Genomic DNA, 27038 nt, shown 5'->3' on the forward strand with positions numbered 1-27038 from the left:
GAAAAAAAAAAACAGTGGGCTCTTGGTAAGCCTAACTGTAGGAAGCAAACACAGATAGTCATTTTAGAGAGTGGAGTGGCACCCAACTTCATTGTCCCCTTCTCGGAATCAGGCAAAATTCAGAAGTTATTCACTCTTCAACAAATACTGATTTGAAGGTCTTCTGCCAGGGACTCGGCTGATACTAGGATTGTTGGTGTGACTATAATAAAAAGAATCCCTGCCCTTTTGGAGCATGAAGTCTGGGAATCAGTAGAGATGTTAAAGCAATCATTATAATAGGGGTGCCTGGATAGCTTAGTCAGTTCAGTGTACAACTCTTAATTTCACGTCAGGTCATGATCTCAGGGTTGTGAGATCAAACCCCTTGTCAGGCTCTATGCTGAGCATGGAGCAGCCTTGAGACTCTGTCTCCCTCTCCCCCTATTCCCTGTTCACATACTCTTTCTCTTTAAAAAAAAAAAAAAAATCATTAGAGTAATCAGATGGAATAAATAATTAGTCTAAAGAAATATTTTATCCATGTCATCGAGAGGCTCATCTTGCCTATAACACAAATGCACGGGCATTATACTTCTCTTATAAGCTCAAGTAACACTGTCAGTTCACTAATCTCCTTTCTTCTTATGTCTTATGCAGACCACTCTTTTTTAGCATAATCTTAAAATTGACCTGATTGTTTCTAATTTAAGTAATACAGTTTATTAACAAAACTGGGTATAACTGAATGCCTTCTGGTCCTGACTATCCTACTAATTAGTAGGCCTAGGTATCCTTCATGATATTCTGAAATATTCTAAGTGAGATATTCATGTGGTGAGCTCCTCTAAAAAGGAGTCTCTCGGTGTCCAGAGAAGTATTTGCTTGCTGTTTGCTTTCATCTCCTTCCTTACGGTACTTTCTGAAAAGCTTTTACAGTCCTTGAAGGGTTTATATGTTTTTCAGGTTCCTCGGCTACACAGCTAGAGACTGTTGATTTGGTTAGCTTTTCTATAGCTTGATGTCATTCCTTCTATGCTGAGTGTAATTATCTTTACTCTGAAGGTAACTTCATTTGTACTCTCTGGAGTCATTTTTCTGTAGTCTCCTAGGTAATGATAAGGATTATGTTAACAGTAAGAATTGTCATTTATTGAACTTTGTACTATTTTTCGGGTTCAAAGTGTTTAGTATGTGTTACCTTAATTAACAGTCACAAGAGTTCTGTAAGATATGTATCATTGTCTCCATTTTACTCATAAGGAGATTGACAGCACAGAGAGATGAAGTGATCTAAGGTCACACCGAGTAGTAGAGCCAGGTTTTAAGCCAGATTCTAAATGTACTCTTACCTCTTTCTTTTCAAGGAAATACAACTAAATAATTTTTTAGCTTAAGAATTTTCAGGACATAAATTTCTGGGCATAAATTTTATGCATCTAGATACTATAAAGTCAGAATCTTCAGATTTTAACTCGTTTTGTCCATTATTTTCTTATTTTTATCACTACTTGATTTGTAAAAATATATTCACAATAGTAAAGTTTTTATTCCTTTTGTCTTAGTAAATTTCTTTTTTCTCTTAATTCCTTAAAATATACACTGTTACTGATTAGTGACCTCCCCCATTCCTTTTTAGCCTATTTTCCTTACTCAGTTGAGTTTAGGTCCACATTTTTTTTTTTTTTAATCACAACATTTCTCTCAAATCACATATAGTGTGTTTTGAGAGGAAACACACTATATGTGATTAGGAAAACTGGAAAATTCAGATGCACTGTCTCCTCCTTTAAACCCAGTGAATTAGGCTCTCTGAGAGGGTCTAAGCATCTGTGTTTTAAAGCTTCGTACGTAAGTGCTTTTGATAAGCCTCTCTGCTCAAGAACCAGAAAGTCCCAACTTCTCAGAAAAGAATAAACAAGACCTTCTAGGATTTGGCCCCTGCTACCTGTCTGGCCTCATTTTCCATCACTTCTGACCTCTTCATGTTGCAACAACGTAGAAACACTTGTTACTCCACAAACACCATGCTCTGATTGACCTCCAGGCCATTCATGCTGTTTCCTTTGCCACTATTTTCTTCTCATTTCTTTCTCTTTTTTTTAAATTAACATATAATGTATAATTATTTGCTTCAGGGGTACAGGTCTGTGAATTATCAGTCTTAAACAATTCACAACACTCACCATAGCACATACCCTCCCCAATGTCCATAACCCAGTCACCCTATCCCTCCCCCTCCACCTCCCAGCAACCCTCAGTTTGTTTGCTGAGATTAAGAGTCTCTTATGGTTTGTCTCCCTCCCCTGTACCATTTTGTTTCAATTTTACCCTCCACAACCTCCTGCCCTGCCTCTCAAATTCCTTATATCAGGGAGATCAAATGATAATTATCTTTCTTTGTTTGACTTACTTCACTTACCCTCTAGTTCCATTCATCTCATTGCAAATGGCAAGATTTTGTGGGGGGTTTTTTGGTGGCTGCATAGTATTCCATTGCATATATATATACACACATCTTACTTATCCATTCATCTGTTAATGGATTTAGGTTCTTTCCATAGTATGGCTATTGTGGACGTTGCTGCTATAAACATTTGGATGTACATGCCCCATGGGATCACTATGTTTGTATCTTTAGGGTAAATACCCAGTAGTGTGATTGCTGGGTTATAGGGTAGCTCTATTTTCAACTTTATGAGGAACCTCCGTACTGTTTTCCAGAGTGGCTGCACCAGCTTGCATTCCCACCAACAGTGTAGGAGGGGTCCCCTGTCTCCGCATCCTCGCCAACACCTATAATTTTTAGCCATTTTGACTGGTGTGAGGTGGTGTCTCACTGTGGTTTTGATTGGTATTCCCTGATGCTGAGTGATATTGAGCACTTTTTCATGTGTCTGTTGGCCATTTGGATTTCTTCTTTGCAGAAATGTCTGTTCATGTCTTCTGCCCATTTCTTGATTGGATTATTTGTTCTTTTTGTGTTGAGTTTAATAAGTTCTTTATAGATTTTGGATACTATCCCTTTATCTGATATCCATTTGCAGATATCTTCTCCCATTCTTGTCAGTTGTCTTTTGGCTTTGTTGACTGTTTCCTTTGCTGTGCAAAAGGTTTTGATCTTGATGAAGTCCCAATAGTTCATTTTTGCCCTTGCTTCCCTTACGTTTGGCGATGTTTCTAGGAAGAAGTTGCTGCAGCTGAGGTCAAAGAGGTTTGCTGCTTGCGTTCTCAAGGATTTTGATGGATTCCTTTCTCACATTGAGGTCCTTCAACCATTTTGAGTCTATTTTTGTGTGTGGTGTAAGGAAATGGTCCAGTTTCATTCTTCTGCATGTGGCTGTCCAATTTTCCCAACACCATTTGTTGAAGAGACCGTCTTTTTTTCATTGGACATTCTTTCCTGCTTTGTCGAAGATTAGATGACCATAGAGTTGAGGGTCTTTTTCTGGGCTCTCTATTCTGTTCCACTGATCTATGTGTCTGTTTTTATGCCCATACCATTCTTTCTTGATGATGACAGCTTTGTAATAGAGCTTGAAGTCCGGGATTGGGATGCCACCAACTTTGGTTTTCTTTTTTAACATTTCTTGGGCCATTTGGGGTCTTTTCTGGTTCCACATATTCCATTTCTTTGAAAAACATTGATGGTATTTTGATAAGGATTGCATTAAACGTGTAGATTGCTTTAGGTGGCATAGATATTTTCACAATATTTGTGCTTCCAATCCATGAGCATGGAAAGTTTTTCCATTTCTTTGTGTCTTCCTCCATTTCTTTCATGAGTACTTTCTAGTTTTCTGAGTACAGATTCTTTGTGTCTTTGGTTAGGTTTATTCCTAGGTATCTTACGGTTTTGGGGGTGCACTTGTAAATGGGATTGACTCCTTAATTTCTCTTTCTTCTGTCTTGCTGTTGGTGTATAGAAATGCAACTGATGTCTGTGCATTGATTTTATATCCTGACACTTCACTGAATTCCTCTATGAGTTCTAGCAGTTTTGGAATGGAGTCTTTTGGATTTTCCACATAAAGTATCATATCATCTGCAAAGAGTGAGAGATTGACTTCTTGGCCGATTCGGATTCTCATTTTTTGAACGAGCTAACTTACTTCTCTTTTTGAGACTTGGTTTTGACTTTACTTTCTCTAGGAAGCTTTCCTTCAGATGAGCTGGCATTCGAGGACACTACATTCCTTGCTCCCTGTGAGCTTCTGTCATTGCATTTACCAGTTACTAACTGCTTGGTTTATGAATTTGTCTCCTCTTCTGGAACATAAGGTCCTCAAAAGCAGATAAATAAGGATACCTTATTCATCTTTATATTCCTTATGCCTGACATGTGGTAGCCACTCAGTAATACCTGTTGGAGTAAATTGTTGACTAATATTTTAAAACCCTGCATGTATTAAATTCTATAATTGATACTTTGAGTAGTCTTCTTTGTGTTGTTGTTTTTATTCTTTTTTTCCATGGCTTAGTATTTACTCCTAAGAAAGCTACATATTCTTTTACTACTTTTTCTACTTTCCTACTTTATACTACTACTTTTACTACTATTCTTTACTACTGAGAAAGCTACATATTCTTTTAACAGACATAATTTGATTATTTCTATTCTTCCGTAAAGTAACTTCCTACTGTGTTGTAGGAGAAATAGAGTTTTTGCCATTTAAGCTTTACTCTTCAGCCCCTCTTGGTCTTTCTTCCACCATGGCTTATTTATCTAATTTTTAAGAAATCAGAGATGTACTGTTTATTTTGCCTGTATATTTTATTTCACCATTATTTATCCTGACTCATCTATTTTCCAGATTTTTCAGTTTTTTCATGTTTTGATTCCCAGATGCACTTCTAGAGCATCTGAATTTTTTAAATTTAATTTTTAATTCAGTTTTACTTAAATTCAGTTACTTGTCATTTATTCATAAGTTGTTTTATATTACTTTATATAACAACTACTTTCTTATTTAATGTATTCTATATAGTACTGTCAGAATTATCTTTGACAGATATACATGTGATTGTCATTTTTTTGCTTAAAAACTTCTTGTGGCTTCCTTTGATCTTGAATATAATCCAGCTCTTCTATATATTAAACAGCATGTCCAGACCTACTTTTCTAGCCTCATGTTCTGTCCCCTCCTATCTCATTGTCTTTCCTCCATGATTGCATGCTCATTCTTCAAGAAGCAGTTCTGCAGTGAACTTTTATTTCTTTTGGGCAGATTACCTGTGCTCTCAGATCATTGCTGTACACTCCTCTGTGTAGAACTTGGTATGTTTTATTCTTTTTTTCAAAGATTTTTTTTATTTATTTGACAGAGCTCACAAGTAGGCAGAGAGGCAGGCAGAGAGAGAGGGGGGAAACAGGCTCCCCACTGAGCAGAGAGCCCCATGTGGGGCTCGATCCCAGAATCCTGGGAACATGACCTGAGCTGAAGGCAGAGGCTTTACCCACTGAGCCACCCAGGCACCCCTGTTTTATTTTTTTTTTTATGCTTTGAGTTTGTATCTCAGCACTTAGTGACAGGACTTGACACATAGTAGGTAGTTTACACATGCTTGCTGAATAACTCTAAGTATTACAAATATACGGATCTGTTCTTCCAAATTGTGTAGGTTTTAAAATTGTTTCTTTTTACCTTTCTAGAGGAAGGTGTATTTGATCTATGTATGTAGAGCTCCAGTTCTTTTTGCTTTCTATAGATTTACTTCAGTGTCAGTTTTCTCCTGTAAACTCCTGAGGATATGGTCCAAAATCATTATTATTCTTAGCTCTTTAAATTTTTTCTCTTCTTTTCTCTTGACTACTTTGCTTTAGAATGAAAAGTCTTGGCAAATCTGTATCCTGGACACTGTCTTTGAGGATTCTAATGAGTGTGAGCCTTTGTCTGATTTGGGATTGTGGGGAAGAAAATAATTTTCTCTTTACTAAAATGTTCCATATTGCTTGCCTTGTAAATTTCATCTTGTATATGTCTATTTATTATTTGCAGGTATCTTTTTATATGGTCAGTCATTTTGTACTATTATGTGTCTATTAACGCACCTTTTTACTATTTTTGAATGAAGTTTGGTTTGTCATCCGTGGCATTTTTGTTATTGCTGGTCATCTGGTGTTATGTCTGCTTATTTTGGTTAGCAAGATTGTGTATAGACTATATAATGTTTGTAAATTTAGAACAAAATATTTAATATCATGTTATAAAAAGGAAAGCAGCAATCTTCTTAGTCCTTATTTTAAATCTCATTTATTATAGACACCTTCATCTGAGTCATTCCTTCCTTTAAAAGATTACACTGCTTCTTCTTTTGCAGGCCATAATTGTAGTTTAAGACTAAAGAGAATGCCTAAGTATTATAAACTCCACAGAGGTTCAGTGGTTCAGTATTATATCCCTAGCATCTAAACATGTCCCTAACATTTAGTATAAGAATAATTTTTCAATCAGTAAATATGAAACAGTATTAGCTGTTTTTACATAAGGGCCAGTTTACAGAAAATAAAAATGTTTCTGATAACATGCCTTCAAACATTCAAAGTACATTAAATCCAGAGGGAAATATATTACAACCCAGATTGTACACTTTATTAACTAAAAGGATGTCAGTGAGGAAGTTGGCACTGTTTTTCACTAATGGTAGTAGAAGAGCCTATTGGAGAAAAAGTAAGAGGCTTCGTGATCTCTCATCTTTATATTGGGGTGCCTTGCAAGACTCTCTTAAGTCTATGTGTATATACCTTCCATTTCATTCTTGAAACAGCCGTACTGATAATTTGTCCAACATGAAAATGGCAGAGTCTCTTGGCTTTCCTCTGTTCCATTGGTTACTTGTCAAGATATTTTACTGGGGATATTAAAAAGTTACTCAGAATTTTAAAAATTTACATTGTTGGCTTTAATATTGACTCTTTTCTACCATTTCTGTTGATGGTTTGCTTTGTTGTAGCAGCAGAGGGTTACTTTAGAAATAGGTAATCAGATTTAACATAAAATCCTGGATATCCAGTTAAATCTAAATTTTAGAGTGATACATCTTTTAAAAATAAATGTCTCATGCAGTATTTGAGACATACTAAAAAATAGTTTGATCTTACTTGAAATTCAAATTTAATTGGGTATTCTGGATTTTATCTGGCAGCCCTATTTAGAGAAGATTCCCCTCTTTCTTACCATCATTTTCCCAGAATTTCCAAGGTATGTTTTACTTAGGTTTAGTTGTAATGTTAAAAACATTGTAACTAGCATATTTAGCATACACTGTGCTTTCTTCAGAGGACTAGGACTTAAGACTTCCCAGTGTCTAGTTTTTTGCCCTGTTTTTTTAAAATGTACTTTTGACGTTCTTTAGGAAACATCTGACTTATAAGGCCTTACCTTTTTCAGTTTTTAGCGTACTTAAGTATGGGCTGTGGAGAAGAGAATACAAAATAGTCTTAAAGATAATGCCAGCTTGCATCAGATTTTATTCATGCCAAGAATGAAAATAAATCCCACATTGTGAGTCTGGATAGAAAGCAGAACAGCCACATAACAGTAATTGCTGTATACCCAATGTCTGATTACAGACAGATGTAATTATAAAGGTAAATAACTAGACAGATCTTTTTATCAATATATCCCAAAATATTTCACAAAAACCATTATGAAAGTGCATTTGATAATATATATCTCTCAGGTCCACTTGGAGGGCAAGTATGTGTGTGTGTTTCATCTTCTTTAGGGATCTTCTAATTACTTTCCCTTTGGTTTTAACTCCTTCACTGCCTCTTTCTGTATCCATTTTAATCTAATTTCTTTGATGAAATTTTTAAAAATCATTCTTAGTATCTTTGGGAGGAATGATGCCTCTGCTTCCCTCTAGGAAGTAGGAAATACACGGTGGGTAACATGCTTACGGGGATAGCCTACCATTCCCCGTCGTGTGGGAAGACCTTGACCATAGAAGGGGCTCCTGTCTATGCCTCCCTGAGCTTCCCTCCCTGGAAAAAAACTGAGTTCTCATATTCATGTGCTTTCCTCTCGCCACTCTTAGCTTAGCTTTCCATACCTAGCTGAGGGATTCCATAGCATCTTTCACTGGCCAGTTGTAGTGTTTATCACCTCAACTAGATGAAGATTCTTCCTTATAGTCATCATTCCATGTGTCAAGTTTGGTTTTTCTTTTCCTCACTAAAGTCCAAGTATAGTTGTGTTGTACAGTCTTTTATATACCAGGAGTTTATTTAGATTTGTATACTATTATTTAAATTAAAAAAAAATTTGGAGTGTGTAGTGCTATGGAACACTATGTTTATAACTGCCTGAAAGAATGTACAAATATCTCAGTTTATATTCATTAGGTCCTTTTTCACTGGCTGGAAATAAATTACTGGAGTTCTGCATTCAGTGTAGAGTATTTGGAATTGGTTTTCTTTTTCAGTAATTGCTTCTTTTTTATCCCAATTAATAATAACATTATCTTTTCCTCTCCAGCACAAATGTGCAGGTATGTGACAGCCCTTTCCTTTGCACTCAAGAGGAAGCAAGATCAATAGTTGAACTGGTAAGGGGCAAATACTCAAAGCATCCTTTAACCTTACAAACTTCATGGGGAAATCTAGCAGAAATTCTGAAAAAAATCTAGCAATGAAATGTACCAAGTATTTTGAGAAGGATAGTTAAAAAACAACATTAGAATCTATTCTTTTTTAATCTGGAGAATTGAAAATCTTTTAGTTGAATTTTAAAACTCTGTTTTCTGAAGTACATTAACCACATTGGGGCACCTGGGTGGCTCAGGCAGTTTAAGTATCTGACTCTTGCCTTCAGCTCAGGTCATGATCTCCTGGTCATGGCTCTGTGCTCAGCAGGGAGTCTGCTTAAGGATTCTCTCTCCCTCTGCCCATCCCCCCACTCATGTTCTCTCTTTCTGTCAAAAATTTTTTTTTAAAATAAGGTACATTAACCACTTATTTCATATGAAGGTACTTTTCTTAATATCACCAATTTATGGTTTATATGCATTTACTCTCCTGGTACTGTCCTGTTCCCATGAGTGACGTACCATCCAGTGTCTAAATTATGATTGGCTGCTGGTGCATGTGCATTTTGGCTCAAGAAAAATGAAAGAAAACTATTTCTCCTTTTTTTTCCCATTTAGTTGGGCTGTCTTGCAGCTTTCCTTCTAGCTAAGATGATATCCTTCGATTTTTATATATCCTAGTGATAAGGCTGCCCGGAGGCAACTGAAGTTTTTAGGAAATTAATGCTTGATTTGGAGACCACTAAATAAGAAAATTCATATTCAGATAACCAGGTAATGTTGCTATATAAAGTGTGTTCAGGAGTCGTCATAGGCTAGAAATCCCATTTATAAATTAAGTTTTTAATCTTAAACTAATTATGAGATTGAAGCTAGTGAATTTAGATCTTTACTTCAGGAACAATAAAGGTGTTTTGCACTATGGCTGCTTTGAATTTTTTCCCCCCACTAATTCACCAGCTGTTGAATTAGTACCTGCTGGGTTTGGTAAGATTCTAGGTACTAGGGATGCAGTATTAAAGAAAAGACAAGAAAAACCTCTGCCCTTATGTTGTTAACATTGTAGTTGAGGAAATGGATAATAAATAAATACGTGGAAAATATATTCAGCTGACCCTGAACAATGCAGGGGGTGTGGGTTGCTGACTCCCCTGCATAGTCGAAAATCCATGTATAACTTTTGATTCCCCAAAAACTTAACTACTAACATCCTACTACTGACCAGAAGCCTTACTGACAACACAAATAGTTAACACATGCTTTGTATGTTATATGAATTATATATTGTGTTATTACAATAAAATAATCTAGGGAAAAGAAACAGTTACTAAGCAAATCATATGGAAAATACATTTATGGTATTGTACTATATTTATTGAAAACAATCCACTTACAAGTGGACTTGTTCAAACCCCTGTTGTCCAAGGATGAACTGTAGTGTGTCTGAGTGCAATAAATGCTAGTATGAAGAATGATCAGGGCAGAGGGGATGAAGTGGCAGGAGTGGGATTAAAGTTGTAGTTACTAAAAAGGGAGTCAGGGGCAGCCTCACTAGGAGAAGACTGGCATGAGTCAGGATTTGTAAAAGGAAGAGTATTAGCCGAGTAGCCATCTGGAGGAAAAGCATCCCAGGCCACAGTCCAAAAGGCCGTGAGACAAGAGGATGCCTGATAGTTCAAGAAATGCCCAAGGTACCACAGTGGTGGGTAGAGTAGAAGGAGACTAGGGGAGACAGGAGGAGGTAAGATCAGAAATGTTTGCATCTGGATGTGGAAGCGGAAGCAAATTATTATGAAAGACCTTGTAAAATAGTCTGTAAAGACGGTCTTCAGAAATTTGTTTCTTACTCTGAATGAGATGGGGAACCACGAGCTAGTTTTAAGTGGAGGAATAATGTGAACTGAGAGTTTTCAAGTTCACTTTGGCTGCACCGGTGAAGACAGATTACAGGGGTAGGGAAGATCAGGGAAGCCTTTGTTAGTAATGCAGGGTACAGTATCGGTTTACTTTCCCCACATGTTCAGTTTTGCATATATATGTAGGTTATATTCTGAACTTAGTTCTCATCAATGTTTCTGATCACTTCTTTAAGGAGAAAAATAAAGGAAAACAAAAAACTTTTTATCTTTGTCCAAGTAGTCTCTCTCTCAAATTAGGACTTTTACTTTGGGATTTATAAATAATAGGTATAATAGATTCTTGTCTTAAAATTAACTAGCAGATTAAAGTTTCTATCTTATATCCTGTTTTTTATTTGTCTCCTATCATATTAGTAGGGAAATAATCCTCTTGGAAAGAAGAATAATTGGAGGCTATGGATGTGATTTAGGTAGATCTGAGTAACAAGATTAGAGCAGAAACCCTAACATCCAGGCTTAATTACATGGTATGGTAACTTTATTGTGCTTCGTAATGAAGAAAGTGCTAAACTGATTTTTCACTGAGAATACCACAGAAAATCCAAATGCAGAGAAATCAGTCCGCCTTCACTACTTCTAATGGAGCATATTGTATATGGGATTTCAGCATTAAAAATGTGTCAGTCAGAGAATTGATCTATTAGCATCTAGTGATTCGAACCCAGCTTAGATAATACTTTCTTGGGAAAATTTTACTAACTTGTAATAACGAAATTCTTTGTAGTTGGAGTATTCTGACTTGGCATTGCATCTTTTCAGAACCACACTGAGATGTTTGAATCAAAACTATTCTGGTATACATTCCCAGATCTCCCTGTCTTGCTGTATACTGAGCATTGCGTTGATGTCAAAGTACTACTAGTTTTTGTTTGTCCTTTGGTTGCTCAAAATAACTTAAGACATTGAAGTTATCTATCAGACTTGTTCACATTCTGACTACATCAATCCTGGGATTATGTGGAATCAAATTACAACCTCAGAGATTATTAGTGGGCTTATTAGAATGACTGAACACATTCTAACAAGTTTAATCAACAAGATCTATATTGATAGAATGCTCAGGACGAGTTGATTAGGTGAGATTTTTGGATAAATTAACTGCTTTGGCGAATGGATACTTTCAAATACAAAAAGAAAAGACATGGATTAATTAATAGAACTGTTGCAGGAAGCATATATTCTTGAATATGTATTGATCAAAGCACAATTAAGTCTAAGTAGCACTGAGATTAAAAAAAAATCATTAAACAGTTACCTGACAATATGCACAGGTCAAGTAGGAAGAATATTGTCATTATAACCAAGACGAAATAAAAGCCAACAACCTGATGAGTATTATTTGGAAGTATTTGAGAAAGAAAACAGAAAATAGCTACAGAAGTCATTTGTCATGCATAGGTCAGATCTTAAAAAGGACAGTAGATAGGAAGAAGATAAGGAGAATCGAAATGATCAAAAGAATTAGGAGAATTTGTTTATGAATATAGATGTTTGATTCTTTATCATCATGAAAGGCAAGGCTGTGTCAAAAGCAAGACTTGTGCAGATCTCTACACACTGGGGACCCACAGAGGCAGAGAACACTGCCCTTTTACCCTGGGAGTCTGGGCCACAGCATATGTCTCTGGCAACAGGAGTTAACAGTCTGTAATAGTTCAGCCACAGGACCACCCGATTTCATGTTTGGAGATATTGTGTCTTTCTTTTAACTTTTATGTAAGTTGATAGCCAAAAAAATATGAGACTTTGGCAGTTTTTGAGGATGGTGTGACTAGAAATTGGAGCTTTATTTCCAGAGGCAAGATTCAGAGCACTTATAGGGAACAAAGACTGTTTGTGTATATATGTGCAAATCATCATATGATTTGCCTTCCAGATCTAATATTACCTGCTATTGATGACAATTTATTTGACTGCTGGGATTTAGGATGCTACTTTTAGGATCCTTTACTGTATGTAAATATTTTTTGAAAATATGCTGAGTTGATTGAAACGAAGTTCACAAGCTAAATCTAATAGACGTAAAATTAGAGAATGCATAGTTTTTTTCTACTACATGTGGACATGTCCAAAAATTTAGTATTCATCCACAAAAAGAGTTGCAAAAAAAAAATGCCAGAGTTGATGTCATGTAGACAACATTCTCTTATCTATATATAATGAAGTTACTAATCATTTATGAAAATATTAAAAGAAAAAACCCAAACCATATGTTTGGAAACTAACAACACTTCTGGATATGTTATACCTAAAAAAAAAAAAAAAAAAAAAAAAAATGTAAGGAATCATTAAATACTTAAAATTGAATGACAGCTGAATCACTATATGTCAAAACCTGCACAATACAGCAAAAAGAGTTTTTGAAAGCAGTAAAATGATATAGCAGAAATAAAAATAGAGAGGCCAAATACTGAACTCAATAATTGCTCTGTTCTTTTTCTTATCTTTTTAAATATTTTATTTATTTATTTGACAGAGATCACAAGTAGGCACAGAGACAGGCAGAGAGAGAGAGGAGGAAGCAGGCTCCCTGCTGAGCAGAGAGCCTGATGCGCAGCTCGATCCCAGGCCCCTGGGATCATGACCTGAGCCGAAAGCAGAGGCTTTAACCCACTGAGCCACCCAGGTGCCCCTTTTTCTTATCTTTGAACATAAGAAAGAAAATTACAAAAAGTAGAGCTATTTTTTGGTTTGTGTTTTAGTTTGGGGAGGGAGAGAATCTTAAGCAGATTCCATGCCCAGCATAGAGCCTGGCACACTGTTCAGTCTCATGACCCTGAGACCAGTAAAATTGCTACATCTTTAGTCAGAATGATCAAGAGCTGAAATCAAGAGTTGAACGCTTAACCAGCTGAGCCACCCATGCACCCCTACAGCAAATGTTTAATGAAAGAAAACATAATAGGGTTGCCTGGGTGGCTCAGTGGGTTAAGCTTCTGCCTTCGGCTTGGGTCATGATCTCAGGGTCCTGAGATAGAGCCCCACATCTGGCTCTCTGCTCGGCAGGGAGCCTGCTTCCTCCTCTCTCTCTCTGGCTGCTTGTAATCTCTCTCTCTTTGTTGAGTAAATAAATAAAATCTTTAAAAAAAAGAAAACATAATGGCAAGGATCAATTAAAAGCTGGGTTTCTTTTTTTAAGACTAATACTATAGACAAAACTATTATAGGAAGTACGATGAAAGAGAAAGTACAAATAAAAATATCAAGAATTAAAATAAAGACATAAATATGGGCATAGCCGTTACTTAAATAATCAAGGGAATACTATGATATGCTTTTGTCAATACCTTTCTAAACACAGATGAACTGACAATTTTTAATTGAACTTGACAAGATGATCCTAAAATTTATATGGAGTATAAAGGGCCCGGAATAACCTAGAAAGAATTGATAAATTTAAATGAAGTTTAAAAAAAAAACCTGTAAACAGTTAAAAGACACGATAAACTGAGTCAAAACACAAGCCTTTGATTGGGGGAAGATATTTGCATGTAAATGGAAAGATTTAACAACTTATTCAAATCAACAAGAAAAGGATAATCTAGTAGGGAAAAAATGGGCAAACAATATAAATGGACAGTTAACGAAAAAGGATACTTATAAATGGCCAGTAAACGTGAAAATTTGCTGTATCTCACCAATAATCAGTGAGCTCAAGCTCAGACACAATATAAATTCATAATTACCAGGTTTGCAAATGTGTGAAAGTCTGATTTTCCAGGTGTTTTTAAGCAAGTGGGGAAAGGAGACCTCTCATACTTGTTGATATGTTTGATGGGAGTGTAAATTGGTACAACTACTTTGAAGAGCAATTAAGTAATTATAAGTAAAGTTGAAGATACTTATAATCCACTACTCCGAAATTGCTCTTCTAAGTATACATTCTGCAGAGGCACTAATATGTGTGTTTATGTGATCAGACATTTCCAGACAAAACTGGAAACTGAATAAAAGTCTATGGTAAGAGCTGCGGGAATAAACTATAGTATATTTATATGGTGGAGTGTTACACCACAGGGAAATGGGAACTATGTGACTCTACATGGATAAAACCTGAAAGTGCGGCGGTGTGGGGCGGAAAAAGCTTTTGCAGCAAGACATACTGCATAGTATGCAAAACACTCAAAGCAGTACCATATATATATATATTTTTTTTTAAAGATTTTATTTATTCATTTGACAGATAGAGATCACAAGTAGGCAGAGAGAGAGGAGGAAGCAGGCTCCCTGCCGAGCAGAGAGCCCCATGCAGGGCTCAATCCAAGGACTCTGGGATCATGACCTAAGCTGAAGGCAGGGGCTTTAAACCACTGAGCCACCCAGGCACCCCAGTACCATATATTTTTATGGGTACAAACTGATAGGGTGTTCACATTTTAGAAACATAAATAAGAACAGTAAACACCAGCATTAGAGTGGTGGTTACAAGTTACTTCTGAGAAGGGAAATCAATACGATTTTTATTTTGGATGAGTAGGGAGAAAAAAAGAGACTTCAGTTGTAAAGTTTCTGAAATAAGGTTAACTCTTTTAAAAGTGTAGGGAGTTAGGTAGGTGTTATAATAGTCTCTGCATTTTCTGCATGTTTGAAGTATTAATAATTTTAAAAATTTGAATGCCTAGGAAAACAGTAGAGAAAATTGGTAAAAGAAAAAGCTAGTTCTTTTGAAATAATCAATAAAATTGCTACATCTTTAGCCAGAATGATCAGGAAAGGAAAGAAAGAAGACAGATCTTTCGCATCAGGAATCAAGTGACTTCACTTCTGGTTCTACAGCTATTAGGAGGACAAAAGGAAAATATTGTGAAAATCTTTATACAAGTAAATTTGACAACTTGTATGAAATGGACAGATTCCTTGAGATATGTAAATTACCAGAGTTCACTGAAGAAGAAATAGGCATAAACAATTTAAATGTGTACTTAAAGTCCTTCCATAAACACAATGCTTGGCTGAGCTGGCTCTCTCTACTTTTATTCAGCATTGTAGGTTCTAGCCGGTGCAATAAGAAGAAGGAAAGGAAAGGGCATTCATCTTACAAAGGGAGATACATGAAAGTCTATGTAGAATATTCAGTAAAATCTATCTGAAAGCTACCAGAATAAGTGATTTTAACGTTTGTTGCAGGATACAGGATCAAAATACAAAAAACAAGTTTATTTTTATAGGCTAGCAATAAACAGTTGGAAACTAAAAATAAATAATGGTATTTGTAATGGCATCAAAAGTACGAAACACCTAGGGATAAATCTGGAAAAAATACGGGAAGAACCTTTAAAGTATAAAGCATTGCCAGCAGAAATCAGAGAACTAAATTAACAGATATATTTGTAAATGTAAATATATCATGTTTATAGGTTGGAAGACTCAGATTATGATGTTCTTCTCAAATTGAAAATTAGATTCAGTGTAATGCCAATCAAATTCTAACACACCGTTTTATAGAAATTAGCAAACTCATGTATATAGAGACCTAGAATAAACTAAACGACTTTATAAAGTAGGAAGTTGGAATAGTAACTTCCTGATTTCAGGACATTTTATAAAACCACAGTAATCAAGATACTTTAGTAATGGTGTAAAACTAGACAAATCAATGAAACCAAATCCAGAAATAGATCTACATATATGTGGACAACTGATTTTCAAAGTGATAATCTTTTCAACAAGTAGTACTTGAATAGTTGGTTATTATTCCATATGGTACCAAAGAAACCTCACTTCATTCCAAACCTTGCACAGTATATATGATAATTTTCCAACATGTATCCTAGACCAAAGCTTAAAACATAAAACTATAATTGACCATGGGTTAGATGGGCGAAGTTTTTTAGATATGGCACTAAAAGCATAACTTAATTTTAAAAACGATCAATTGAATTTCATCAAAATTAAAAATTTCTGTAAAAATACTCTTTAGAGAATGAATAGCCACATTCAGTAAGAAGATATTTGAAAATCATATCCCTGACAAAGGGACTTATATTAGAATATATAAAGAACTCTCACAATTCGTTAATAAGAAAATAAAACATCCCCTCACCCCCAAAGGAAATGCGCAAAATACTTTGGTGGTCACTTTGCCGCAGCAGACGTACTGAAGACATGTGAGATGATGCTCAATTTGACTAATCTTTGAGGAAATATTAATTAAAAACCACAGTGACATGCTTATGCACACTTTTTAGAATAGCTAAAATTGTAAAAGATTGGCCATTGTTGGTAAGAATGTGGAGGGACTGGTTGTTCCATAGCCTGCTGGTTGAAATGAAAAATGATAAAACCACTGTGGAAAAAAACAATTTGGCATTGTCTTGAAAAGTTAAGCATATACTACCATATGATCTAGCCATTTCACTTTTAGATACTTATCCAAAAGAAATGGAAGTATATATCCATACAAAGACTTGTACACCAATGTTTATCTCAGCTTTCTTTGTGATAGGCAAAGTGAAAACAACCCAAATGTCCACCAACAAATGAATAGATAGATAAATTGTGGTATATTCAGATTGTGAGTTCAGTGTGGGTGTACTGCTCAGCAATAAAAAGAAATGACTGTTTGACACATGCTATAACATGGCTGCATTTAAAAATATATTGAGTGAGAAAAGGCAGACATACATATTATATCATACCATTTATATAAAATTTCAGGAAAGGCAAATGCTCACGTATAGTGACACAAAACATCATTGGTTGGAAAGTTTGGGAGAGAGCCAGAAAGGAAAGGTTTCATAATTTCTTCTGTAGAGACAGGAGGAAATTGGGGATAGTGGTGAATATGTTTATTATCTTGATTGCGATAATGACATTATGAGTGTGTATATTTGTCAAAACTTAGCGATACTATAAATACAGTGTGCACCATTTATTTTATGTCCGTGTTAGTCCAGTGAGTTTCTTTATGTAAAAAAATTTTTCCAGAGTCAGACTGTCTAGGTCCAAATATCAGGTCTTTCATTCATAGCTTATGGCAAATTATTTAACGTATTTATGCCTGGTTTCTTTCTTTATAAAATGGAGCTAAGAATAGTATCTTCCTTGTAAGAGTTATTGTAGAGCACTGAATGATATAATCCAGGTAAAATGTGAAACAGCTAGAAAGTATTCAGTACACCTTGGGTTTTATCATCACTATTGACATTAATGTTGTTGAATTAAATTGACCACAGAGGGGGAAAAATCCCTTCTATTCCAGCTTCTTGAATACTTCTGGTGATGAGAATATCACTCCTTCATGAGGTAGCCCATCCCATTGTTGGAGTTTGGAAAAGTCATTGTGACTAATTTAGATTATTCAGTGAGAATCCATCCTATATTCAGAGACTTAAAACAGGAAGAAAGGGAAGAGGAAAGAGAAGTTAGTTTCCACAACATAACAACTTATTCTAATACGTAACCACTTTTCCCATCTGGGAATTTTTGTCCCCAGAATTTTCCCACATGCTTCTATTTAAGCATTTTCCTTGTATTCTGCTCTCTGAGGAAATGGAAAACCTCTAGGCATCATGCGAAGTTAGGGAAAGTTTGAATTAGGTAATTTGTGGGTTTTTTTAGTATTTGGTGACTGTAGTCATTTTACTGGAGGGGAAGAAAAAAAGAATTGACCTTTGTGAGGTTGTGCACACAAACTCAGTGCATGCAGGACTGAGGAAGAACCACACTCATTGCTAAAGAAATTCCCAGACTTTCCTAAGGCCTTACACAGCCTGGTAGCCACAGGGATTAAAATTCCTAGAATTTAGGATCCAGGGCAAAGAGAATAAGTAAGCACACTCCTGCTCAGTTTAAGGACCCAATCTCATGATACTGTGAACCTTTAGCTCACAGGAATGCTGGAAAGCACGAGAAATTTCTAGAACTGTGAGGAGAGAATACCTCCTAGGGAAGTCTCAGCAGCGACAGTCTGACTTTATGCCTTCCCTTGGCAGCCTCAGACAAACCTGGAGCACCCAGTGCTCAGAGACAGCCACGATGACAGTTCACAGGTTCATGAGCAGTGCGTTGAAGAATAAGGGGGAAATTTCTACTTTAATTAAAAATGTACTGACTATATTTGGTAGACTTTATTTCTTTAGTGAAGCAGTGATATCCACAGTGTTGTATGAAATTTGGGACAGTGATTTTGTTTGATGTCAGGACTCCTCACCTGAATATTAGAGAACTGTGCACTAGAACCAGATCCTGATTTATCAAGAAAGGACATTTTAAAAAATTTTAATAATGAATTACCATAAAGATGTTCCTTTTTTTTTTTTTTTAAGATTTTATTTATTTATTTGACAGACAGAGATCACAATTAGAGAGGCAAGCAGAGAGAGAAGGAGGGAAGCAGGCTCCCTGCTGAGCAGAGAGCCCGATGTGGGGCTTGATCCCAGGACCCTGGGACCATGACCTGAGCCAAAGGCAGAGGCTTTAACCCACTGAGCCACCCAGGTGCCTAAGATGTTCCTTTTTGACTTGAGAGCTCATTCTGCATCATTCTCAAAGGAGAATAAAACAAATGAAAATAAGGTCAATCATTTTGTTGATTCTAGCCAATTATATACATTATTGAAAAGGAAGTAGATTGAACTTACATAACCTAAAATACTCTACATTTTTGTCTGTGGATAACTCAGAACTGGTCATATTTTGTTGGGTTTCTAAAGCAAAAATCAGAAAAGAAATGTAAAAGTAAAACTAATGTGCAGCAAATGCCTTATGAACTTTATGAATCGGGACAGAGGCTAGAGTAAGCTTTCTTTGGTGGGTGAAAGAAAGAGGAATACTTTGGTAATGCAAACTCTAGATTAATTGGAAAGAAAGATACGAATATTCATGAGAAGTATTTTTGGAGTGGGAAAAGGAGAGAAGATAGCGTTTTTAGAATAAGGGTATAAAATAGTACTGTTTTGCAGAGAATTTATATTAGTTGATTTGAGGGTGCCCAGTTTTTCCCAGTAAGTAACTGAAAATGGTTTCTTTGTTTCTTGCCATGAAAACTCCATGGTGGTGACTCCTGACAGAGTTGGGATTGGGTCACTTCTAGGTGCTCTGTGCTGCTCTTAGTTCTTCCACTTTTTATAAGCAGGTATGGTTTGCTGTTACTTCAGGAATCAGGAAGCCATTGACTGTAGGTGAAGAACTGAAGAGCAGATGTGTCTCATGAACCCTTTGTTGTTTTCAGATTTAAATGTTGGTTTCTCCTTTGGCATTTTCTTTGGCATTCTTTTGGCATTCTCATTTGGCATAATATGGAGAAATGTTAAAAAAAAAAAAAAAAAAGACCTCCAAACCATGAGTTCTTATCTCTGTAGGTTCAACTTATTGGTGATGTTTGTTTTCTTTTTTATAAGGCTTTTTACGTACTGGATATATTCTAACCAAGAAATATATTTTAAGATTGGAGGAATAAGGGGGTATCTGGCTGGCTCAGTTAGTAGAGCACATGACTGTTTTTTGTTTTTGTTTTGGTAAAGATTTTATTCATCTGTTTGACAGTGAGAGAGGGAATACAAGCAGGGGGAGTGGGAGAGGGAGGAGCCGGCTCCCCACTGAGCAGGGAGCCTGGGATCAGGACCTGAGCTAAAGGCAGATGCTTCAGGACTGAGTCACCCAGGTGCCCTGAGCACATGACTCTTGATCTTGGGGTTGAGAGTTTGAGCCCCACGTTGGGTGTGGAAATTACTTAAAAATAAATATAATCTTAGAAGAAAAAAATGAAGAAATAACATTCTGCAAAAAAAAAAAAAATTAAGATTTTATTTATTTGAGAGGGAGAGGCAGAGGGGGAGATAGCATGAGCAGGGGGTGGGGAGGGGCAGAGGGAGAGGGAGAGGCAGCTCCCCACTGAGCAGAGAGCCCAATGCGGGGCTCCATCCCAGGACCCTGGGATCATGACCTGAGCCAAAGGCAGATGCTTAACGGACTGAACCACCCAGGTGCCCCTGAGAATTATTTTTTAAATGAAATGTTATGATAAATGTTTCGGCTAGAGTAGTTTTTCATTTCTGTTCTTTAATACTTTTTAGGTTAATGAGAAGTTGCTCAGTTACCTTATTTTATACAGGCATACCTTATTTTATTGCTGTTACCTTTATTGTGCCTCACAGATGCTGCATTGTATACATACTGAGGTTTGTGGTAACTGTGTTAAGCAAGTCTGTTGGCTCTATGCCACTTTTCTAAAAGCATTTGCTCACTTGTGTCTCTGTCATGTTTTGGTAATTCTCAAAATATTTCAGACTTTTTTATTACCATATTTGTTATGGTGATCTGTGATCAGGGAGCTTTGATGTTACTGTTGTAATTGTTTTGGGCTGCCACAAACCACACTCATAAAAGACAGTGAACGTAGTGGACAAACGTTATGTGTTCTGACTGTTCCACTGTCTGGCTGTTCCCCATCTGGCTCAGAGAGGCTTTCCTATTGCCTGAGACACAAAATATTGATTAAGCCAGTTAATAACCCTACAGTGGCCTCTGAGTGTTCAGGTAAGAAAGAGTCCCATGTCTTTCAGTTTAAATCAAAAGCTAAAAACAACTAAGAGCCTTCATGGAGAAGGCGCATGTCGAAAGCTGGAACAGGACCAAATACTAGGCCACTTCATAAAATTAGCCAGACTGTGAATACAAAGAAAAGTTCTTGACTACTGCAGTGACCACCCAAGTGATAAGAAAACAAAACAGCCTTATTGCTGCTATGGAGAAAGTTTGAGTGGTCTGGACAGATCAAACCAAGCCACAACATTCCCTTAAGCCAAAGCCTAATCCAGAGCAAAGCCCTAACTTTTCTCAGTTCTGTGAAGGCGGAGAGAGGTGAGGAAGCTGCAGAAGAGGAGCTGGAAGCCAGCAGAGCCTCGTTCCTGTGGTTTTAGGAAAGAAGCCATCTCCGTAACACAGAAGTTCAAGGTGAAGCAGCAGGTGCTAATGGAGAAGGAGCTGCAACAAGTCAGCAGAAAGTCAAGCTAAGATAATTAATGAGCAGCAACACTAAACAATGGGTTTTCAGTGTAGATGAAACAATCTTCTGTTGGAAGAAGATACTATCTACAACTTTCAAAGCTAGAGAGGAGAAGTCAGTGCTTGGCTTCCAAAGCTTCAAAGGATAAGCCAGCTTGTCAGGGGCTCATATAGCTGGTGACTTCATTACCATGCAGCAAATCCTTGGACTCAAGAATTCTTCTACCTTTACTCTGTCTGCACTCTGTAAATGGAAAAGCAAAGCCTGTATGACAGCACATCTGCTTACAACATGGTTTACGGGATATTTTAAGCCTACTGTTGAGACCTACTGCTTAGAAAAGACTCACTGAAAGCTCAGGTGATGGTTAGCATTTTTTAGCAATCATTTTTATATTAAGGCATGTACATTGTTATTTTAGATATAACGCTTTGGACACTTAACAGACTAGAGTGTATAGGTAACCAACCTTTACTAGGAAATCAAAAATTCATTTGACTCACTTTATTGCAATATTTGCATTATGGCAGTGGCAGAACCAAAGTCACAGTCTCTCTGATGTATGCCTATATAATACATGTTTCTTTCCTCTGAAATGGTTGGCAGCTCCAGCAAGAAGCAGCTGCTCATTTTAAACAGGAACTCTAAACAGCGAACTTTCCAACAAACTTTGTTATAGATGTTTTGCACAATTGAAAGAGCATACCAATTTCAAAGAATAAATAAGTTACTCTGTCTTGTTCTCTGTGTGCTTAAACAGCCACCAGATCCCAGAGGCCTACTCTCAATGAGTATAATTTTTATACTATGATGTTACTTTCACACCCAGGTTTGTATAAGTTCCATCTTCCTCCAAACCAACCATTGTTAAGCATTTTCTCTGTGCTAGGAAGCTGAATAGAATTTTTTCTTGTTGTTTTGAAGTACTTGGAAATCTCAAAGATGTTTTACATAGAACTCATACAGAGGTTTTCTTTATTTACATTGTTACATCTTTTTTCTGTGACAGAACATAAAGTATATTTGATTAGCCTTTTTTTTTAAGAATAGAAAGAAAAATAACTTTAAACTGTTTATGATTCAGAGGAATATATTAAGGTTCTCCAAAGAAACAGGATGTATAGATATATGTAAACAGTGATCATGGAGGCTTAGTGAGTCCAGAATCTGCTAAATAGGTCAGGAGCTGGAGATAGAGGGAAGCCAGGGCTGCAGATGAAGTCCAAAGGCAGTTTGCTGGAAAATCTCCTCTTGCTTGGAGAGGCTGGTCTTTTTGTTTGTGCCTTCACCTGGTTGGTTGAGGCCCACCCACATTATGGAGGGCAGTCTGCTTTTCTGAGAGTAAAGCCTATTTAAATGTTAATCTCAACTAGGAACACCCTCCAAGTTGACACATTAACTATCACAGGGACTATTTTAATGTTGCTGAGATTTAAATTTTTCTTCCTGCTTACTTGTTTTTATTCAATACTGTCCTTGAACCTAAGCAAGGAAGGCCCTACTTTGCTTTGGCCTTCATCAGTTATTTCCATCCTCACAAGGCAAGACCAAAGGACCAAAGCTGTGCCTTCATCAGGAGCCAAGCTCCCCATTCCATACCACCCTCTAGCTACTCAGAATCCTGGGATTCCTTGTCCAGATAGCTGCAGGTGTGTTTCCAGGGTCTTCATGGGCATCTCCCCAAGTCCATGCTTATTCCTTTGTGAATGGTATGCTCACTGTTACTTCTTCAGGGGCCACTGGGAGGCCCTTCAGAGGTAGGGAGTACATAGATACATGGGCTGGAACTGGAGCCTGCGGATGGGACAGGAGTGGCGCAGGATGAGGGCCATGTGCCTTTTTTCCTTACTTGGCTGTATTCAGGCAGTCTCTGGGGTGTCTAGAATGCTAAACGAGGGCTTCCAAGTTATTACAAAAGTACATTTCTCAAGATAGGAAGATGGAGCTTACTCTAAACTCCACTCATCACTTTCTTAGCTTGGTTTATAACTCTTAAGTATTCACATGTATGGTATGCGGTCTTCCATTTTGTACCTTTGCCCCAGATCTCAAAGGTTGGAAGCAGATCTTTCCTGTTGTGGGCAAGCAAAATCAGAGAATTAGAAATTGATTAATCAGTTTGAATCTCATATGTGTCATAAAATCAGGGTAGTGGTTTCCTGAGGGGAGAAAACATTTTGACTGGGGAAGGGCCTGGCCTGTTCCATTTCTCAACTTGGGTGGTGATTAGTAGATGTTTATTCTTGGGCTTTGTGCATTCCTCTCCATGGATGAGGGATCTCTAAATTAAAAGTTTAAAAAAAAAAAAAAAACCTAAAAAAATGTACTGTTCTTAATTAGGAAAAAAACCCCTGATATCTCAGAAAAGCCTTTCTTTCAAACTTGTCTGTCACAGATTATACTACATTTGTTCTAAAAATCTTGGCCCAGTCATGGAAATAGAAAAATTAATTTAAATGCTCTAGATGGCAGCTAAATAAATTGTGTGTGTGTGTGTGTGTGTGTGTGTGTGTGTGTGTGTGTATAGGGTGTGTGTTGGATTTTTGTCTTCTAGTCCTCAGCCAGGGAGGCAACCGAAAGAAAACCTCCCTGTCCTCTTTGCATTCTCAGTATCCCATGGGTTAATGAAAAAAATATTTTTAAGCATGCTTTTTTTATTTGACTCAAAGTCTGTGGTTTGTTTATCCAAAAGAAGCAATGATAATTAAAGGCAAAGAGGAGTACTTACTTTTCTCAGGTTCTAGTTTGTTCTATAGTTTCATGAAAAAAACAAAAAACAATTGTGGATGTGGTATCCACATCCAGATACTCATAACAAGGGACTCTCCTCTGCTTTTATCTTTCAGGTGTCATCATCACCAAATAAGGGAAGTAAAGAAGAAGGTATGGTTTTTGGTTCTTGAAGAGCCTAGATGTATAAATTTGTTTATAGTGGGGGAAACCAGAAAAAGTATAATAGGTTATTTTAAACATTATATAAACCATGTAAAATACTTTTTTAAATAGTCATTAAAATTTTCAGATGAAGTCAATTTTTTTCTAATTTCAGAAAATGAGAAGGAGCAAATATATTACTTTTAGGCTAGAAAATAGTTTGATTGTATCAGTGATTTCTGTGGTGAAGTACTGAGAGGTTTCAGGTAGTTCTGATAAATTTAATGGACTCCATATATCCGCATTTGGGAGATTTTTCTTTATTATCTTACCATTTTAAAGAATCATTTTAAATATCCTAAAATCAAAATTTATAATAAGTTTGAAAATACTGTATTTTTTGTTACCATTATTTGAAGCTGTTGTGAAAAACAAGTAAAAATGTTGTGTAGTAAAAATTTCAGAATATAAGCATAGGCACAAATCATTCATCTTTGAAACTTTGCAAGATTTTTGGCGCTTTGTTTTAATATAAAACATTAGAAGAGCATTCAACTTGCAAAATTGGAGGGAAAATGAGAACTATTTACTGTGTCACATTCTGCGACGTGTAGAAAAGAGCAGATCTGTAGACATTCCATGGGAAAGCAAGTTATATTCCTTATATGGGAAACTAACAGACTGTTTCTTTGCAATACTATCCCATTTTGGATATTTGACAGGCAGTCAGTACAGTACAAGGTTTTCCTAGACCTTTCAATCTGTAGCTAGGACACTAACCTCGGTGTCATTAGTAGAGACTAAAATGATCCAGAAAGATGTAGGGAATAAAACGGGAAGGCTCTGGAGTTTTTAAGCACAGTTTTATATAAGGCTTGAGCCAAATGAGAGAACTTAGGATGAGAGTTTAAAGGGGAAGTAACTTGAAATAGGGAAATGTGTCATACCAAGCTTATGATTGTTTTTCTCTGCCTAAATACTTCCTCAAGGTCTAAATTAAATTTGTCTTCCTTTCTCCCTCTTTCCCTCCCTCCCTCACTCTTTACCCTTTCCCCAACACCCTCTTCCCCATTTCAAACACAGAGCAAATGTGGCACTTCCTTGGCAAGTGATTTGAACATTTGAAGTTCTGCCATCAAGACTCCAATCTCCAAGGCCTCCACAACTCCCTCTCCCCAAGTTCTAGGAACAGGCAGATCTATGAGAATTTATTGACTTCCTGTTGAAACTTTTTCCCCCAGCCTTATTTGAGATATACAATATGTAAATAAAGACCAATATTTTTAAATTGTTTGGGTATTTATTGATATGAAAAGATTTAAATGTCATAGCAGAAATTTAGAAGCATTGAGTTTTGACCAGTTCTAATTTCTGTGGCTGAAGGAACCCATCAGTTTTATTAGCTTTTATTTCTATAAGTTAATAAAGAAATTACAAATTTTATAAGTTAATTAGATTGTTATAGATAACTACTCTCATTTTCATACCGTATTATCTTCTCCAGGTTGCTGGTGGAAGCTTTCTTAAGTCAAAATCTGCCCTCTTACTAGGCCTGTGTAAATGTGTTTACATTTATTAAGGCTCTTTCCTAGAATTTATTATTTTAGAGGGCCTAAACTCTCTGATTCTCATGCAGTCCCCTTCGTCTCAATTCTCATCTCTCTGGCGATGATGCTGAAGTCTTCATAAGAAGCCCAGGTCTCTCACCTGAGGTCTGTCTCTTGGATGTCTCTTGGATGTCTGCAGCCCCTCTGGTCCAGAACTGAACTCTCTTTTCTTTCTTCATTCTTCAGCCGTGGAATTCACATTTTCCTAGACCCCCACTTAAACCCTTGAAATCATATCGAGCCTCCTCTTCCTGTCTTCATTCATGAAAATCATCTAAGTGTTTCTCTGCCTTCTCCATTCCCTTCCGTCCCCACCATGCTGGTTTCCCCCCTGATTTTGCTTGGATGCTTGGACCAGCCTCCCAGCCCCTCTCCATGCCTCCCAGATCCAGCCCTCCACCTCAGCCCCATTGCTCTTGCTCCATTGCATATCCTCTTGTCTCCTGAGCGAGTTAACTCTGTTTCTGCTTTTCTCCCTTTTCATGTCATCCTCCACTTTGACCGTCATTTTCCTAAAGCAAAGGTCTTGCCTTGTAATATTTTTATTCAGAATACCTTCAGTGGCTTTCCATGTTCTGGAGAATAAGAATCAGACCCTCTGATTTCCTCAGGAGTCCCACCCTCCAGCCATGCCATGCTGCTCACTCCTCTCCAAGCACATCTTGTCTGCTTACGCTCCCCTTACTGTGCTGCTTAGGCCAGTTCTGTTCACATCTTTTCTTTGTTATCATTATAGAATGTTCTATTTGCATAATCTGTTTTGAAGTTGTGTAGCTGTTATAATAGCTACCATTTCTTGAGCTCATCTATCGTGTAGTAGGTTTTAGATGCCATGCATGCATATGCCCTATAAGGTAGAGATTGTCCACTTCATGTTGAGGCTCTGAGAAGTTCTGTAACTTGCCTAAGGTCACACAGTAACTTTCAGAACCAGAATTAGACCTCTTGACAGTATGGCTTTAAATCCTGTGTTTTTCCACCCTGCTATGCATTCTTCCCACATACAGCCTCATTATGATGTAGGCAGAGCTGAGAGTACGCCTGTTTTACAGGTGAGTAGACAGGCACAGAGGGTTAAAATGATAAGCCCAAGTGACATAGTAATTTTCACTCAAGACGGTTTTGAGAATGTGGAAACTTTTTTGGAGGACATCCAAGAATGTGAGGAGAGTATTTGTTGTT

General features: G+C 36.9%; 1 protein-coding gene across 2 annotated transcripts in view; it reads left to right on the forward strand.

Moving 5' to 3' along the window:
* The window catches only part of PPA2 (inorganic pyrophosphatase 2), an 85241-nt gene extending 59704 nt beyond the window's left edge, over positions 1-25537 (forward strand). For both annotated transcript variants that reach the window (XM_032860520.1, XM_032860529.1), the window contains 3 exons: positions 8460-8529; positions 24222-24258; positions 25333-25537. In XM_032860520.1, coding sequence (XP_032716411.1) covers positions 8460-8529; positions 24222-24258; positions 25333-25361 — 136 coding nt within the window. In that variant the 3' untranslated portion in view covers positions 25362-25537. The remainder of the gene's footprint in view (positions 1-8459; positions 8530-24221; positions 24259-25332) is intronic.
* Positions 25538-27038: the final 1501 nt, after the last annotated feature.

The sequence above is a fragment of the Lontra canadensis genome, unplaced genomic scaffold (assembly GCF_010015895.1).
Source record: "Lontra canadensis isolate GAN:19392208 unplaced genomic scaffold, GSC_riverotter_1.0 scaffold1, whole genome shotgun sequence".
Classification (NCBI taxonomy): Eukaryota; Metazoa; Chordata; class Mammalia; order Carnivora; family Mustelidae; genus Lontra; species Lontra canadensis.